Below are 17,307 nucleotides of genomic sequence, written 5' to 3'. Positions count from 1 at the left end.
ATGCTGTCTGACATGTTTCATACCGATTGTTAGGCCGTTCTTGGCACACTGATTTTGACTACGGATAACTCCGTTTACCTGATCAGGATATAGGGCTCACGTCGGGTGTAACCGTTCGACAGGGGATGCTTACTCCTCCTAGGCACCTGATCCCACCTCTGACCAGTGTGTCCAGGGGTCCGTGTTTGCCCAACTATCTATTTTGTATTGCTTATAGGAGTTGTGAAATTGATCAGTGTTCGTTATCTTCACCTTTCATTCATTATATCATAAATTATGGTTGTGGATTAATTCGCATCGATTGCAAATACATTTGAATCCAATAATGGTCTTGTGTGATGGAGGACGACATGTGATATTTGTGAATACCTACATGTACACATTCTCTCACCAGAGGATGTGTTACGCAAGCTTCACATACATTTATCAGGCCCGTAGGAAGCAATTTCACTCGGGGGGGGGGGGGGGGGGGGGGCACCACACCAAAGTAATTTACGACAAAAAAGTGATATCGACAAAGCCATTAGTAAAAAGACAACTACATAAATATGTGCAAGCATTGAGGTGTACGTCATGTACATAAATCTAATTATGTACATAGAATCTAATTACTTTCCCAGAAAACACCTCAACTTTAATTTTAAGTTTTGATTGTTGTTGTTTTGTTGTTTTTTTTGGAGGGGGGGTGTTAAGGATTTTTAAAAATCTTTTTTTTTGTTTTTGTTTTTATCTTTATCATTTTGTTATCAATCATTTCTGAATCATAAGGTATTTAGTACTCGGTAAACTTTCCAAACATCGCCAGTCTGTGTTCACTTTCACTTACAAACTCCTCAACTATATTTTCTGGATTCAGTTCATCAGTCTCATTTTTATGAGCATGCAATAAAAGCAAATTGCTTGTTCGTATTTGGCTCATTGTTGATCTCAGTGATGTTTTCAATCTTTTTCAAGGCGCTGAATGAGCGCTCACTGGTAGCGTTAGTCGCAGGAAGTACCAAAATTAGTTTGAGAATTTTGAGGATCTCGGCAAACAGACTTTTTCATTTGAATGTCTGAAAAATTCAACCACACTTGGTATATCTGACGTAAAGCCTTTTGGCAAAACAGTCTTTAACATTATAAGCTGGCAGTGAAGATCCTTTGGCTTCAAATCTGTATCATATAGGGTCGTGACAAAATTGAATTTTTCTTCAAACGTTTGACCTGTGCAAGCCTTAATTACGAGGTTTTCAAGATTAACATAAGCTTTGTAACCTGGTTGGTCAAATCTAGATTTTATGCCAGCTAAAAGCAGATGTAATGCCTCGTAGAAATCTTTCCTATACATATCTGCACACGATGAAAAAGTGTTTGCTGCTGTCCCATCATCAAGTTTACGAGGAATTTTGCGTTTTCTAGGAAGAACAGGATCATCGATGTTCATCTGCTTTGCTTTTTCAACAACTTCCTCGTAAAACTGAGTGAAGATTGTCTCATCTCGGAGACTTTGCAAAGCACTCATTGTCGTTGATGCCATTTTTTGACCATCACTCGCCGAGAGATTTGGAGCCTGCAGAGCCCTTGCCAAATTATCACTATAACGTAAAAGTTTTTCACTCAGTAAACACCCAAAGAAGAAATCACGCCTGCACATATAAGCAGTCACTCCCCTAATTCTGTTTCTCATTTCTACCTCACGCACGTATTGGAGGCTTTCATCCCAAACATTTCTTAGAATTTCATAGTTTGAAAAAAAATGCTCAAAAATGAGTCGGCTTTTATTGTCCATCTTGTGGGACACAAAACCCTTATTCACGCTGACGTTTTCTCTAGATTTTGGGCATTTGTTAATGTATTGAAAATCATCTCCCTTCTTGGAGATTCTTTAATCAACTTTATTATATCCTTTGCAATGTCCAGGGTGTCTCTAAGCAACTTACATCCCTTAATAGAATCACTGCAAGCTAGGTTAAGGTGGGTCCTTAGTCCTGGATTTTTGGGGTTTAGGTAGCATTTTTTTGTTTGGAATCAATAAATTAACATTCAGAGTAATGAAAAAAGGCAAAACAGTTAAGGATTTCCATATTAATTTTCATTACATACACCACTAAAGTCATGTACCCCGATGTAGATTTTTATGAAATTCATTGGAAACAGTTGCTTGTTTTTATTTTAATATAAAAACAACAAAATATTTTTTGAATTGCATTTATTTATCGGGAAACATGTCAATAACTAAAACACATGTCATTTTCAATATGTTCATCAAGTTTTAGAATAATATGTGCAAAATTATTGAATTAGCGTTATTCTCCAAAATGTTAAAATACAAACAAATGTGGACGCGCTTTCCTTATAGCATGGTTTACATATCATTTTTTCTGTTTATATTGGTAGAGTTACATCTGTTATAGTTATTCATGGAAAAAAATCCATACCTTTCTTTAATAATTTCAAATCTATAGCTTCCAGATTATGTATACCCCCATCAAAAACTGAAGTATGGCACCATAAAGTTGAGCTATTTAAAATCACTCAGGATTAAAAAATTTATGTAATTTCATGAAAAGACACAGATAATGATTCCTGATCACCTTGGTAAAATGTTTGTCAAAAATAAAGGAAATCTATCGCATTATGGACTTGATAAATAATTTAATGAGAACAGAGTTATTGTCCTTGGATTCAATATTTTGAAACATATCATTGACTATTCAAATATAACGAAGACTTTTGAAATATTTTATGGCTAACAAGATTTTTTACAATAACTATTGAAAAAGATTCCAACAAAATTTATGTTCCTATCATTAAATCATTGACTTTGCAAAATCCTATGACGTCACAGGAGTGTGGAACTACGTTAAGAGCATGACCATAACAGTGTATGTAAAGGGCTATGGGTTCAAGTGCATGAATTTGTGTTGCAACACCTGTCTTTGAACCAGCCATAGAAGCAGCCATGTCATAACACTGGCCTCGTACGTTGTTGATAGGCAGATCGAATCTCAAAAGGGCATCTTTAATTGCTAGGGTTATTGAATTAGCCCCAATGTCAGAAAGACAGTACATCCCTAATAAATCTTCATGAGCGGTAAAATTTTGATCAACCCATCGAATGCATAAAACAACTTGCTTTTTGTTGGAAATATATCGTGTTTCGTCTGCCATTATTGAAAAGAATTCAGACGATTTGATGATAGCAACAATTTGTTGCAAAATCTGCAACCCCATCACCTGCAAAATTTCATTTTGTTTATCTGGAGCAACATACTTATTTGTCTTGTGTTGTAGCCATTCCTGAAGCTGGGGATCGCGTTTAGCGTTTTGCATGAGAAGTTTATTAAAGTTTTTCTCGTCTTTGTCACTCCGAAGAGCAATTCCTTGTCGAGCAAGAAACTTCAAAACGTTTTGATTTTAAGCAAATTTTCTCTGTTAGACTTCTTCTCGACTTCGTGCGTCTTTGAAAGACATTCTCCAACATCTTGAACCTCCTTCTTTATCGTAAACTCCCTTTCCATTGCCTCTTTATGGCAATCACTTTTCTCGTGTGCGGCAAATTTTGTGGTTGCTTTTTTCCAGTTTTTAAAACCACTTGATATGAAAGCTTTTTCTTTCTTGTGACAACTGAGAGTCTTCTTCTGAAATGATTTTATGCAAGGAAAACAGAATACAACATCTTTGATTTCTACATAATGTAACCAAGACCACCGATCAAACCAGGAGGCATTGAAAGATCTCATCTTTTTACCAAACTTTTTTGCTGGAAAGAAAATATTCCGTGGCTGATTTAAGGTACTACCGATCTCTGGTGTATGCCATTTTTCATGTACAACCTGGGCCTTTTGAACTGGTATTTCTGAGATATCATCTTCTGAAGAAGAAGAATCAATAAAGGAAGCAACCTTAACATGTTTGTCTGTTTCTTTGTTTGCAGTTTCCCCCAATTTACTTGTTTCAATAGACTCCTCATTTGTGTTAGACTCCAAGAGTGGGGAAGGAGTATCTTGTGATTGTTTTGGTTCAAATGAGCGATGAGGTTCAGAATCCTCAAAGGATAACCTCGAACGCTTTGAAAGAGGTTCCTCATGCTTGTGAATACAGGCAACAAAATGATTAGGTGTCCAACCATCTATTTTTGTAGCAATTGTTTGAGTCCACATGATGTGGATAGCATCCTGATATTCTTTAGCATCAGCACGGTCAAGAGGAACAATATCTTGTCTGTTTACACCAGGGTTTTGCACCTCGGGGAAAATCGACATGATTGGTTTCTGCAAAACGTTAGAAGCTACGAACATATGTAAAAGGCTTGAATAGTAACCGTTCTGTGTTGTTTTTATTGTTTCCTTTTGTAACGAAGCAATCAAATCACCAGTAATTAAACACTCTTCTGACAGGGAACTTTCAAAGACAGATAGCTTTCATTCATATGTCGATTTGATATATCCCTGTGAGCTCGAAATAAAGGACACCACAGAGTTGTCCACTTCTGCTTCATACTTAGATATTTTATTGAAAGTAGACATTAACGGCAAACTGACAACTCAACTGTATGACAAACGGGATGATTTCAGCTTCTCCATCGTCAACTTCCCACATTTATGTAGCAATATTCCATTATCACCTGCATATGGTGTTTATATCTCTCAACTGATTCGATATGCAAGAGCTTGTTCTGGGTATAGTCAGTTTTTAAATCGAGGTAAGCTACTGACAAACAAGTTGATGGTACAGGGATTTCAACAGTCTCGATTGAAGTCAGCATTTCGCAAATTCTATGGTCGTTATAACGATCTAGTTCGTCAATACAACCTCGCATTGGGTCAAATGCTGTCTGACGTGTTTCATACCGATTGTTAAGCCGTTCTTGGCACACTGATTTTGACTGCGGATAACTCCGTTTACCTGGTCAGGATATGGGGCTCACGGCGGGTGTGACCGGTCAACAGGGGATGCTTACTCCTCCTAGGCACCTGATCCCACCTCTGGTGTGTCCAGGGGTCCGTGTTTGCCCAACTATCTATTTTGTATTGCTTGTAGGAGTTATGAGATTGATCACTGTTCGTTATCTTCACCTTGAATTGAAGTGAACTTTTTTCCTGCATTCCTTGCTTCTTCATGCACTTTTTCGAAAAATGCCTTTCTTTCGTCCGTCTGGGCATACATTGTGAAATATAATCAAAGTTAAAACTGTGCGGAAGGTTGATCTTACACTGATACGATAGTGTCTACTCTTGGACCAAGAATGAAACAGGACTTGACAGCCTGAGACTTTACAAGCTTTGAAAAAAGTTGTTACACGTCATGACCTACGTCACATTGGGGGTGTTACGTCACTGATAAATAGTACTTCACACATTGTCGGGTTTACCTTTACCATAAAAACTGTGATGATAAAAAAGTCAACAATTCATCATATTAGCTTTACAAAAAGATTTTAAATATATACAAACGTTGAACTGGTATTAGGGCAGTTGGGCATAGACATTTTTGTATCAAGACGAAGTTTCTATGAACAAGCTATCTAATGAATTATTAGACCTTGAAAGTTAGTCAAGGTCACACAAATAAGATACCTTTTGATCAGTCGTCCCTTGCGAGATTTTTTCACTTGTACGAGTCGTCAACAAATACCGGTAAAAGACTTTAAACGACACTAGTGCCGGGCACTTGGCAAAGGAACAGTCACTACATATCATAGGTTTGACGCCAGATGCGGAATTGGGAACGAAAACCGAACCATTACCTAATGATTACGACCTCTTGGATGATGCCCCAAGAAATGTTAAGGCATTAAGTGCTTTTCATAATATTTGTTTTGTTTAAGCTAAAGGACAGTCACACTGACTGACTCTGAGTCTCATTGAATTAAATGAACTTTCTGCTTAAAAATAATTATACATTATACACTATATGTGAATTTTACTATATGAATTTTTTTGAAAAATATTGGGGGGGGGGGGGGGGGGGGGCACCCCCCCCGTGCCCCCCCCCCCCCCTCGTTCCTACGGCCATGTTTATGTAGTGCAAGGAGCTCAGGGAACTCTGGGTAGAGAATGACATGTACAATGTATCTGCGAATCTACCGATGGCGGTGTGTTATTAAAAATGTTTTCTTTTTCAAAGTCTCAAACATAGAAACTTAAAAACTATCAAAAAGTAAGTAATATTTAACAAAGTAATAGAATGTTCAGGTACTCAAAATATTTTGAGTCAGTCAAAGTACATTGTATTTGTTTCTATGACTTTCTGTAAATTTTTATTCTATTTTCTCTCCGACTGATACAGCTATCATTTATCATGTACAATTATTTTTTTCAGATATTTTATATACGTTGTATTTTAGTAACCTTTTTTCATCATTTTATAGAGAAATGAAAGGTAATGAGACTGTCATTGACACAATCATCTTCAGTAGGGTGATACTGAACTCGGGTTCAAGATACGCATTAATCGGTCATGGTCACTAGGTATAAAGTAGCTTGTAGCAGACAACATTTACATTTGAAGTGGAATTTTCTTAATGGCTATCTCGTGGAATTCTGTCTTGATGTGCACAAGTTCCTCACGGCTGGGGAATTTAAAAGAAAGAAAAAATATTTCGGTCAAATGACACAACAAGTCCACCTTTACAGGGCCGTAAATTAACCTTCAATTTGGAGGAGGCAGGAAATTAGGCGGGGGTCTGGGGGCCGCCCAGGCCCCCAGACGCTGAGCACATTTTGTGCACACTGAACACGTTTCGTGCAAAATCCTTGATTCTAGGGCCTTCTAAGATGTTACTTGACTAACTCATTCTAAAAGAAAGATTTGGAATGCTTTTTAAGGGAGGTATCATGTTCTTAGTTATTGGAAACAACATAAATTCTAATGAACTTTAAATTTTAATTTTTTTTGGCTCAAAAGTTGGAGGAGGCAGCTGCCTCCTCCGCCTCCATGTAATTTACGGCCCTGCTTTATTGCTCTGCCTGCTGCACTTTAGAAACATTGAGAGTCACCCACCGTAATATAAAACGACCCCGTGGCAAAAAATCGCAGCGAAACCAAGACTTATTAATGGAAGAGGGGGGGGTGTAAAGGATTTATTCTTGACACGATTGTTGTACAGCTGGTACTATGAAGAAAATGGTGACGGAAAATAAACGATATCTGTCAAAAATATCACCCTCTCTCAACCCTTCCAAAGGATTGGACCTAGCTGTGAAGGATTCTCCTTGTCCTCACAATCATTGCATTTCTACGACGTCTGCGTTGACGAAGTCGTCTGGCAGCCATTTTGTTGTGAGTAAATACACTTGAGATTTTATTTGAGGTTGCTATTTACCAATCTCGGGATTTTCTGAGAAATCTCAAATATTTTTCTCAGTTGAGTTCAAAAATAGTTTGGTGGCAAGCGCATTAGAAAAAATTCTCAAATGTGAGGGGAAAAAAATAAAAACATATCTGACTTTGAGAAAATATTTATTTGGTGGCACAGTTGGGTGAGAAAAACTCAAATTTTCTTCACTATTCTCATCATTCCTACCTTTCTCAGATTTGAGAAAATCTCAGCGTTGGTGGCCCCGTAGTCCGAAATATTTGACGTTTTCCTGGCTTTTATAATGATTTTGATATTTACTGTGCCAGGTTAACCTTATCATTAAAAAAGCCAGGAAAACGTCAGATATTTCGGACTATAGTGGCCCCGAAGCTTGTAATACAAATAACCTTGAGGTTTATTTGTACCTATTTATTTGCTCATCCTAACGGAAACAAAAATTCATTGTTATACTTTTAACAAGAAAATTCATTAGACGAGTTTAACTAGAAGTTAGTCAGGTTCCCGAGAATAAATGCAGAGGGGTCTCGGGAACCTGACTAACTAGAAGTATGCTAACATTCGAGATTTTCTATTTACGACTATTTATAGTACGATTTATTTAATATTCTCTAAACCGGAAATGGAGATCTTGAAAGGTTGATTGAAAGAGGTTTAGATTAGAAAGCTAGTAATCCTACTATACTAATCTAATTTAACGTCTTCACCATCATAAAATATCTAGCATGACTTCATCTGACAGCTTTCGACCGTTTGTGAAAAGTTTGTACCTCTTTGTTTCCTGTATACGATTCTTTGGATTTAAAGTACGACAGTTCTGAGGCTAGATCCTACATTGCTGTGCCCGCCCATTTTAATAATGTGAAAGTATACTTCTTATAAGATAGCTGTAGATTTATATTGTGACAAAAATTACCTTAAACCTAATTAAAAGAGGGGGGCTTGTACTTCACTATAAACCTCCACATCATTTCCGGATCACTTAATTTTTTGTAAGTTTCTCAGGGCTACAGATCTTGGAATTATTTAGCAAATAGTCAGTTTCCAAAAATAAAGAAAAAATATTACTAATGCAGGACGGACTAAGATATGTTGTCGTGCCCGGGGTAGACAAATAGATTTTAGAAGTACTTTTTCAAGGACAGGTAGAAACACCAAATTTGCTTGCCTTACCACAAAATTCACTTACCCTACCACAAAATTCACTTGCCCTAACACAAATTTTGCTTACTCCACTGTAAATTAATACATATATAAAACTATTTGAAATTGTTTATCTTGTATTTTATTAAATCAATCCATTCATATCTCATTCTCTTTGTAATAAGCCACAAGCAAGTTTCCTTCCATGATTTGATAATATCCCAGATTTTCTTTGTTTTTGTGTGCTTTGTAGATGCAGACAGCTGACCATTGTTATTATTACATCCAGGATCCTTTATTTGTCACAAACTTGTCCATGTTTTTATTCTTCTCTGCATTGTGCATTGACTTTTCATCTATTTGGCACTTTGCAATCGATTTTAACTTCACCGTGCATATAAGCATTTTAAGGATCTGTGTCATTTCTCACTAGAGGGGTGTATGTATTTTTATTAAATCATGGGATGAATGTTGACATACTCTCAGTTTATCCATGATCGACACTGTCAAAGCATTTACATTTAATATTATTATATATTTTCTTTAAAATTTCACTTGCCATCGGGCAGTGTTATTTGTCTACCCCTGCATGCCCGTTCCTAATTTATACCATGTGGTTAACAGTTTTTCATTTTTGACAAATAATTTTTTTTTTTGGTGACTAAATAGGAAATAACCATAGAATGAATATATTCAGTAAAAGACATTGTTTTCACATAAGACCCTTGTGTGAATATTAACCGTTTTAGAATATTGATATATTTAAGGCATCCTTTTTAATAATGTTAATGTCCCAAATATTTTATAATTTGATAATTTACAACAATTGAAAAAATATTTTGTGCCATCTGTCATTTGTACAATAAGTGAAATTTTAAGTCTGAATTGGTATCCAGAAATAAAGTATTTGTATTGAGATATTTATTATTGTGAATTTAAAATACAAAATTTTACTTGTTTACCATAAATGTAACTAACATGATGGTATTTGTTGTTCTATAAAGCAGCCTATTTTCAAAAACAATTGATATTAAAATAGTTATTCATATAAGTTTTAAGCATTTTTTTGTTTTGAAAATGTATTTTCAAAATAGAGGATTTTAGAGTTCTTTTTAAATGGATGAAGTTTTCATTATTTAGTATTTAACTTTCAATAAGCTTCTATAGTATACTATTTATTGTATTATAATATTAATTAATATTTTAGGTTTTATTAGGTTGTCTTACTCTATGATGCCCGTGGGGATCAGGGTTAGATTAGGTCTTCAGTACCCCTTTGCTTGTCATAAGAGGCGACTGAATGGGGTGGTCCTTTGGATGAGACCGCAAAAACGAGGTCCCATGTCACAGCAGTGTGGCACGATAAAGATCACTCCTTGCTCAATGGCCATAAATGCCGAGCATAGGCCTAAGATTTGCAGCCCTTCACCGGCAGTAGTGACGTCTCCATATGAGTGAAATTCTCTCGAGAGGGACGTAAAACACTATTCAATCAATCAATCAAGCTTACTTTATAATATATTTGACTATGAAATATTAAAGAATGAAACCTGAAGATTCCTGCAAAAGTTTCCCTGCACTTTTATCCTTTACTTTAGCATTGTTCTGTGAATTAACCAACCAAAACAGTCCTTTACAGTGGTATTGCATGAAAGTTACTGTTTTATGCATGCTTTTTTATACATATTGTTTCACATCCTGACATGCATTTTTAATTTATTATCTGCATTCCACACATTTCATCAGCTAATTGCATTGTGAAAAATTATGGAAAACTTTTAATACAAATGAAAATGAATTGATATCCATAAGATCTTGTCTTTTTCCAGGGCCCTCAGGAGTGACTCGGCAGCTCAGCAAAGATGAGGTAGGGCAGCAAGCCAGGGTTCTCCTGAACCAGTTCATACAGGACAGACTGGCAAGTGAAAGTGAGCAGGAGCAAGTACTGCACATAGAAGATTTACAGGACCCATGTACCCCTACAGGTGAGTCCGTATTTACAGGACCTATGTACCCCTACAGGTGAGTCCGTATTTACAGGACCCATGTACCCCTACAGATGAGTCGGTATTGACAGGACCCATGTACCGCTACAGGTGAGTCCGTATTTACAGGACCCATGCACCCCTACAGGTGAGTCCGTATTTACAGGACCCATGTACCCCTACAGGTGAGTCCGTATTTACAGGACCCATGTACCCCTACAGGTGAGTCCGTATTTACAGGACCCATGTACCCCTACAGGTGAGTCCGTATTTACAGGACCCATGTACCCCTACAGGTGAGTCCGTATTTACAGGACCCATGTACCTCTACATGTGAGTCCGTATTTACAGGACCCATGTACCCCTACAGGTGAGTCCGTATTGACAGGACCCATGTACCCCTACAGGTGAGTCCGTATTTACAGGACCCATGTACCTCTACAGGTGAGTCCGTATTTACAGGACCCATGTACCCTTACAGGTGAGTCTGTATCAATGAAACTACATTCTCAGGTACTTCTTCACTATTCTCATCATTCCTACCTTTGGTTAATTCATTATTGTTGCACAAATGATAAAAGAGCCTACGTGTGTATTGAGGAAGTGATAGAAAATAGAGGACATTGTGTATAAGCAGGAAAGATAACTCTGACAGTATTACTGAAGAATGACACTTGATATTTTCTGTAGCCCTTGGTACACAATGTTCATGTGAATGAGTACATGTTCATTAGTTTTTGAATTTTTTTAGGTCCTCCATTAGAATATGTTCGAGAAATTGGCCGAGCTTTACGATGTATAGGAGATGAACTTGACAGAAACGAACAGATTCAGAGGTTTGTTGAACAATATGACATCCTTACAACACATATGGGGTGTGTATTGCTCAAGATTTTCCGATACGATACGATACAATATTTTCTGATGCGATATCCGATATATTGGATTTACAATGTAGTTAAGTATTTTCTGTAGTAAAATATCAAAATAAAAAAAATGAAGTGGTTTAATTAATTAATATCTTTTATTTCATAACAAAACAATGACAATTAAAGTCTGAGGAAACTCCAATGTCACAATGTAAAAGCGGGGATTAAAGTCTGAGGAATCCCCGATGTGTCACAATGTAAAAGCAAGGATTAAAGTCTGAGAAATCTCCAATGTTACAATATAAAGTTTGAGGAATCGTGTTCCTGTTAGAAGCCATTTTTAAATTATGAACTTCGATCCCGACTATTAAAAGGGCTATTTTTAAACCCAACATTATATCGTATCGTCGAAACACCGTATCATATATCGCTGGACAGACGTATACCGGTACATTTCGATATATTGATTCACCCCTACAACACATTGTATGAAGGGAGTTGAATTTCTCTCTGAAGGGAGGGACAAGACTCCTATTTTATATAATAGCAAATTTTACATAACATTAAACCAAGAACTATCAGGATGATTGGTGTATGCTGGGTTACATGTATATTATTATGTTGTAGTCTGTGTGACCAAGTGAACCCGAGTGCAAACCATGAAACATTCTTCAATGTGGCCAATAGTTTCTTCGCGGATGGTGTTTACAACTGGGGTCGAGTGGGGTGCCTATTTTACTTTGCGTATAAAATGGCTGTAAAGGTAACTATACAGAAATTGGATAGCTTAGGATTTAGAATTTTGAAATGGTATGATATATTATTCATATCAATTTGATTACGGATAAGTCTTTATTTTAGTAAATTATATGTTTATGAAGTCTGTTGTGGTGCCAACACATGTGGTGTCAGCCATGTAATCTCATGTTTTCTAGCATTTTGCACCCAACAGTGATAAAATGAGACTTTTTTATTAGAAATATCATTACTGGCTTTAAATCTGTTTCTAAATATTTTTCTTGTGGTACTTTCGGTAATGTCTGAATTAAAAATGTTTGGCATATGATAAGCTCATTTGTAATTATACAGCGATTTTTTTCTACCCATTGGTACTGGTACCGGTACCCATTCAATTGGGAAAAATGGCGTCAAAATCGAACAAATTGGGAATTTTCTACCAAAGTATTGGCAAATGATTTCAATTAAAAAAAAAGAAAAAAGAGAACAAAACAAGAAGTAGTCATCTCTTTACAAACATTTGTACGGTAATATTTGCTGTTGTGAGACATAAAGGAATCGTCGTAAGCTCGTTTTAGAATCGTCGTAGCTCTACAAAACACGCGCACTGCTATGATCTGTACTTTCGATTTAATACTGGAAGTGAACATTTTAGTTAATTTGTACAACATTTCAGACTAAGTAAATTACGATGTCAGCGGCTGGTCTATTTTTCAGCAAGTAAATTGGGAATTTTTAGTCTCGAAATTGGGGAAAATCAATGGTTTTTGGCATTGGGAATGGTACCGTTTATCGGTACCAGTTATATAAGGAAAAAAATCGCTGTTATACTTCTAGTAAATCATCATATAAAATATATAACAATAAACATTGATTGAATGGTTTTCTTTTTTACACCTAGGCGCTAAGCAAAATTAATCTGATCAGGTCTATAGTGAATTGGGTAGTTAACTTCATCACAGATTATGTGGCCAGTTGGATCATAGACAGAGGTGGATGGGTAAGTTCAGAATTCTTACATTTGTTGGATGCTTTATGTGCTCTTTACATTCATAAACTTTTATACTTAAAGGACACAATCCACGTTTCTAGACTTTTTAAAAAAAAATTCTGCAAAATTAATTTTCCTCATTCCTCATGTTTAAAGGAAATATTTTGTGTATTTTTTGAGTTTGAAAGTGATGAATTCAAATCTTGTGATATGCATATTTACTTCGATATTTTACTTGCTTTTATGTGTGACGTTATGTGCGACCTCGAGCGAGGTTTGAAAACAGTTGTTAGCCATTTCATAAACAGATTAGATTTAATGACAAAAATGCCAATTATCACATTAACGGCTTGTAAATAACATTGCATCAGGGTGTTTTGTGCCATATATGGGTGTACTAGCTGTCAGTAGAAAGGATTTAGGCTTGAGTTTTTTCAATTTTTGGAAGAAAGGTGTGAAGGAAAAAACGTGGAGAATTTTTTGTTTGGCGTAAGGACTTTTCCATAAAAAAGCCCCATTCGCCTATGTCCATGTACTTTTTCATAAAGAGTTGGACAGAGATATAGATAAACTGCGATAGAATGGTTATATCGAAGGTATAAGCATTACCAATAGTGTTAAAAACAGTGATGGTCCATTTAAACATTATAATATACACACAATTGCCGATTTCATACTCGCTTTCCTCACTGAATTTGGGTATTTACATCGCTATTTGTATGCACTGTTGGCTAAAACATATAAGTTATAACATTTGGGAAATTTGTCAACATCAAAATAAATGGTGTCCATGGTGAATAAATTAGGCCCCTAAAAGCTGAGTTTTTACAACTACTTAACACTATTTTCAGTATCAGTTGATCAAAGAAGTAGGGCTGGGACGATTCAGGGTTAGCTCGATTCGGTTCAGTTTTGATTCAGAACAGCACGGTTTGGTTATTTTCGATTCGGTTCATGTTAGGTCCAATTTATCTAATGACAGCACAAAAATTAACAATTTTAATGAGTAGCATATTTGATTTTATTTTATTTAAGTTATATAACTATATGTCGTCATTTGTAAACATCATATCTATTTATAATGGTATTTTATAACTTTGATAGAAAACAGGAAACATTGACAGTCTGTTGAAATTTGTTATATTAATGAGCTGCATAAGTTTTTGATTATTAAACAAATCTATAGTGAATCTAAAATATACAGTATATGATATTGTTTTCATTGATATGTAAAAATTCAACAATTCTATCAATTGAGAGTCTTTGAAAATCTCCCCTTTATTGATTTACTTCTCTCATATTAACTGTCAAATCTGTCATTACCTGCGATGTTGATTTCATTTCACCACTGACAGAAATGCTATATGCCATGTAAAGATAAACTGCAATGATCTTACGGACCATATTCTGCTGGTATCTGTGGTGAAAATGCTAACTCTCAACACAGTAGTGATTTAAATCTCTGCTGCATAAAAAACCACATGTTCTGCACATCACTCGGACGCCATATTTGTTGTTTTGGTGTATGTAAAATCTAAACCGAACCGAAATCGGAATTTGTAATCGGTGCATCGAATCGAATGGTATGAATTGCGATGCACTGAAATTTTCGGTGCACCTCACAGCCCTACAAAGAAGGTCAGTAAACTCAGGTGATCTATTGCAATTGGTTGTCATCCGTCGTCGTGCGTTAACAAGTAAACATTTTTAACTTCTTCTTGATAACTACTATTTCAATTCTTTTCAAATTTGGTATGGAGCATCTTTGGGAGGGGGGGGGGGGGACATGAATTGTAAATTTCAGGACTCCTGCACCCCAGGGGCCCATGGGGCAAGGCAAAAATTGACCAATTTTCACAAATCATCTTCTCTACACCTGCATACATTTAAGGAAACCTAAATGCATGGTGATATTGAACAGGAAGGCCTCTACCAAAATTTTAATTTTCATGATCTCTGGGGTGGAGGTTATGAATTGAGGGTGGGGCCAATCTTGGTATATATAGTGTATATGTGCAAAACATTAACTGCTTTAATGTTATTGATACTAAATTGAAACTAAATGGATATTTAGAAGGAGTAGATAGTCCTTAACCAAACTTTAGATTCCATGATCCTAGGGGGTAAGGTTTTGGTTTCAGGGTAGTGCCAAAATTATTATAATGATTTGAATGACTTCTTTAAGTTTGCTGATATTGTATGAAATCTAAATGCATATTTAGGAATAGCAGAAAAGGATGTACCAAAAATGGTGGATTTTGCAACCCCAGTGTTTGACTCTAAGATGGGTCCAAATTACTCATTGTTTAATGTTAATACATATATTATGTAAATTGTATGCACTTTTGAGGGCCTTCAAGTTTGAAGAACACATATTGTTTGATACTGCTGCTGAATATTAGAATTTAGCATAGTTATTCAGAACAGGATTTTTTCTCTCCATATTTCATAGCCCTTGGGACTAGTGATACTTTTAACTAATACTCAGGTGACTGATAAAGACTGTGGGTCTCTTGTTTAAGCATGTCTTGAATAGACGGTACCTATTTTGTGTAATCAACTCTCACACTGCTAAATTTGACAGTCCTCAAACTTTGTACAGTTGTTATGGACACATTGATGATGTGCATGTGCCTTTTTAAAAGCGATCAGACGTTTTTCAAAAAATTTACATGTAGTTGAACTTTGTCATTTTTTAAGCACATCTTGAATAGAAGGTACCTATTTTGTGTAATCAACTCCTCTTACACCCCAACTTGACATTCCTCAAACTTTGTGGAGTTGTTATGGACACATTGAAGATGTGCATGTGTCTTTTTGAAAGTTTTTGAAAAATGAAAAACATTTTTTGAAAAATTTACATATAGTTGAACTTTGTCATTTTTAGGTTACCTGAGTCACTCAGGTGACCTATTGCTATTGGTCTGCATCTGTCATCATCCATCGTGCGATGTCTGACGTCCATCGTCCATTTACACACACACATGTATATATAATTTTTTTTTATATTTTATGTAGGATGCCATTATAGAATACTTTGGGACCCCCAAGAATCAGTTTTTTGGAATCGTTATTCTGGGATTGGGCGTGAGTGCTGGACTATACCTCTGGAAGGCACTGAAATAAAGACTTAAGTGTCTACCTTTTGATCATTGTTGGAATCATTTGATATAAAAACTTGTATGTGTACTCTTCTGTAGGAAGTGTACCGTGAATAGATTTTTTCATGTACCATTTTAAGTGTATTGTAATTTTTTATTGAAAAAATCATGTTGAATTTCACCAGATCATGTTTTACATGCAGGATAACATCAGATCATGTTTTACATACAGAGATTGCTAAAGATTTTTTGTATCTTTCATATTCTGGCCAATTAGTACAGTGTAATGTAAGATAAGTGTTTTTCTCCAAACATTTTCCAGCACAACACAAAATCATGGAAACATGGATCACATAAAACACACCTGCACACTGTGTTTGAAACATTCGATGTATCATATTATTTTTTGTTCTTGAATTTTATTCTAAAGAGTACCTAATGCTTTCAGCTCTTTTGACTGTAATAGAGTATCAATTGCTATGAACTCTTTTTATTGTACGAGGGTACCTAATGTTATGAACTCTTTTTACTGTAGGACAGTATCTAATGCTATGAACTCTTTTTACTGTAAGAAAGTATCTAATGCTATGAACTCTTGTTACTGTAAGAAAGTATCTAATGCTATGAACTCTTGTTACTGTAAGAAAGTATCTAATGCTATGAACTCTTTTTACTGTAAGAAAGTATCTAATGCTATGAACTCTTTTTACTGTAAGAAAGTATCTAATGCTATGAACTCTTGTTACTGTAAGAGAGTATCTAATGTTACAAACTTTTGATTGTAAAAGAGTACGTAATGTTATGTATGCTAAATGCAAGTGCCATCAAGAAATTTTACAATACTATAAATTTGTCATAGTGAATGTTGTCAATGTAATTGACTTTAGAATGATGTCTTTTTCATCCTTCACCAACTGCTGATAAGTTCTGTTCATTGAGAAATATTTGAAAATGTCCTGAAGAAAAGTATGTAAAACTATATTGTTATTTAGATTATTTTATTTCTCAGTCAGTGGTTTATTAGAATTTTTGTTTGATGGAATACAGATCCCATATTCTATAACTAGTGTGTATAGTATTTCATTTTGTACGAAACATGTGACTATTTAATAAATTTCATGTGTTTTAGAAATGCTCAAGATGAAGTGTCTGGTACTCGATAGTGCTGTAGGCTTAA

General features: G+C 35.6%; 1 protein-coding gene across 2 annotated transcripts; it reads left to right on the top strand.

Moving 5' to 3' along the window:
• Nucleotides 1-7,881: 7,881 nt before the first annotated feature.
• On the top strand, nt 7,882-17,275 carry LOC125672533 (apoptosis regulator BAX-like). 2 transcript variants are annotated; one of them, XM_048908727.2, is made up of 6 exons: nt 7,882-7,941; nt 10,276-10,431; nt 11,183-11,267; nt 11,928-12,063; nt 12,940-13,038; nt 16,048-17,275. In XM_048908727.2, exons 1-6 carry the CDS (start codon nt 7,926-7,928, stop codon nt 16,153-16,155), a joined length of 600 nt encoding a protein of 199 aa, XP_048764684.1. In that variant the 5' UTR covers nt 7,882-7,925; the 3' UTR covers nt 16,156-17,275. The 2 variants fall into 2 exon arrangements, with proteins under 2 accessions (XP_048764684.1, XP_048764683.1); XM_048908726.2 differs by having other exon boundaries at nt 7,910-8,065.
• The last annotated feature ends 32 nt before the right edge of the window (nt 17,276-17,307 follow it).

The sequence above is a fragment of the Ostrea edulis genome, chromosome 6, assembly GCF_947568905.1.
Source record: "Ostrea edulis chromosome 6, xbOstEdul1.1, whole genome shotgun sequence".
Taxonomy (NCBI): Eukaryota; Metazoa; Mollusca; class Bivalvia; order Ostreida; family Ostreidae; genus Ostrea; species Ostrea edulis.
The sequence above is the reverse complement of the archived record's forward strand: the minus strand, read 5'-3'. Positions and strand labels throughout refer to the sequence as shown.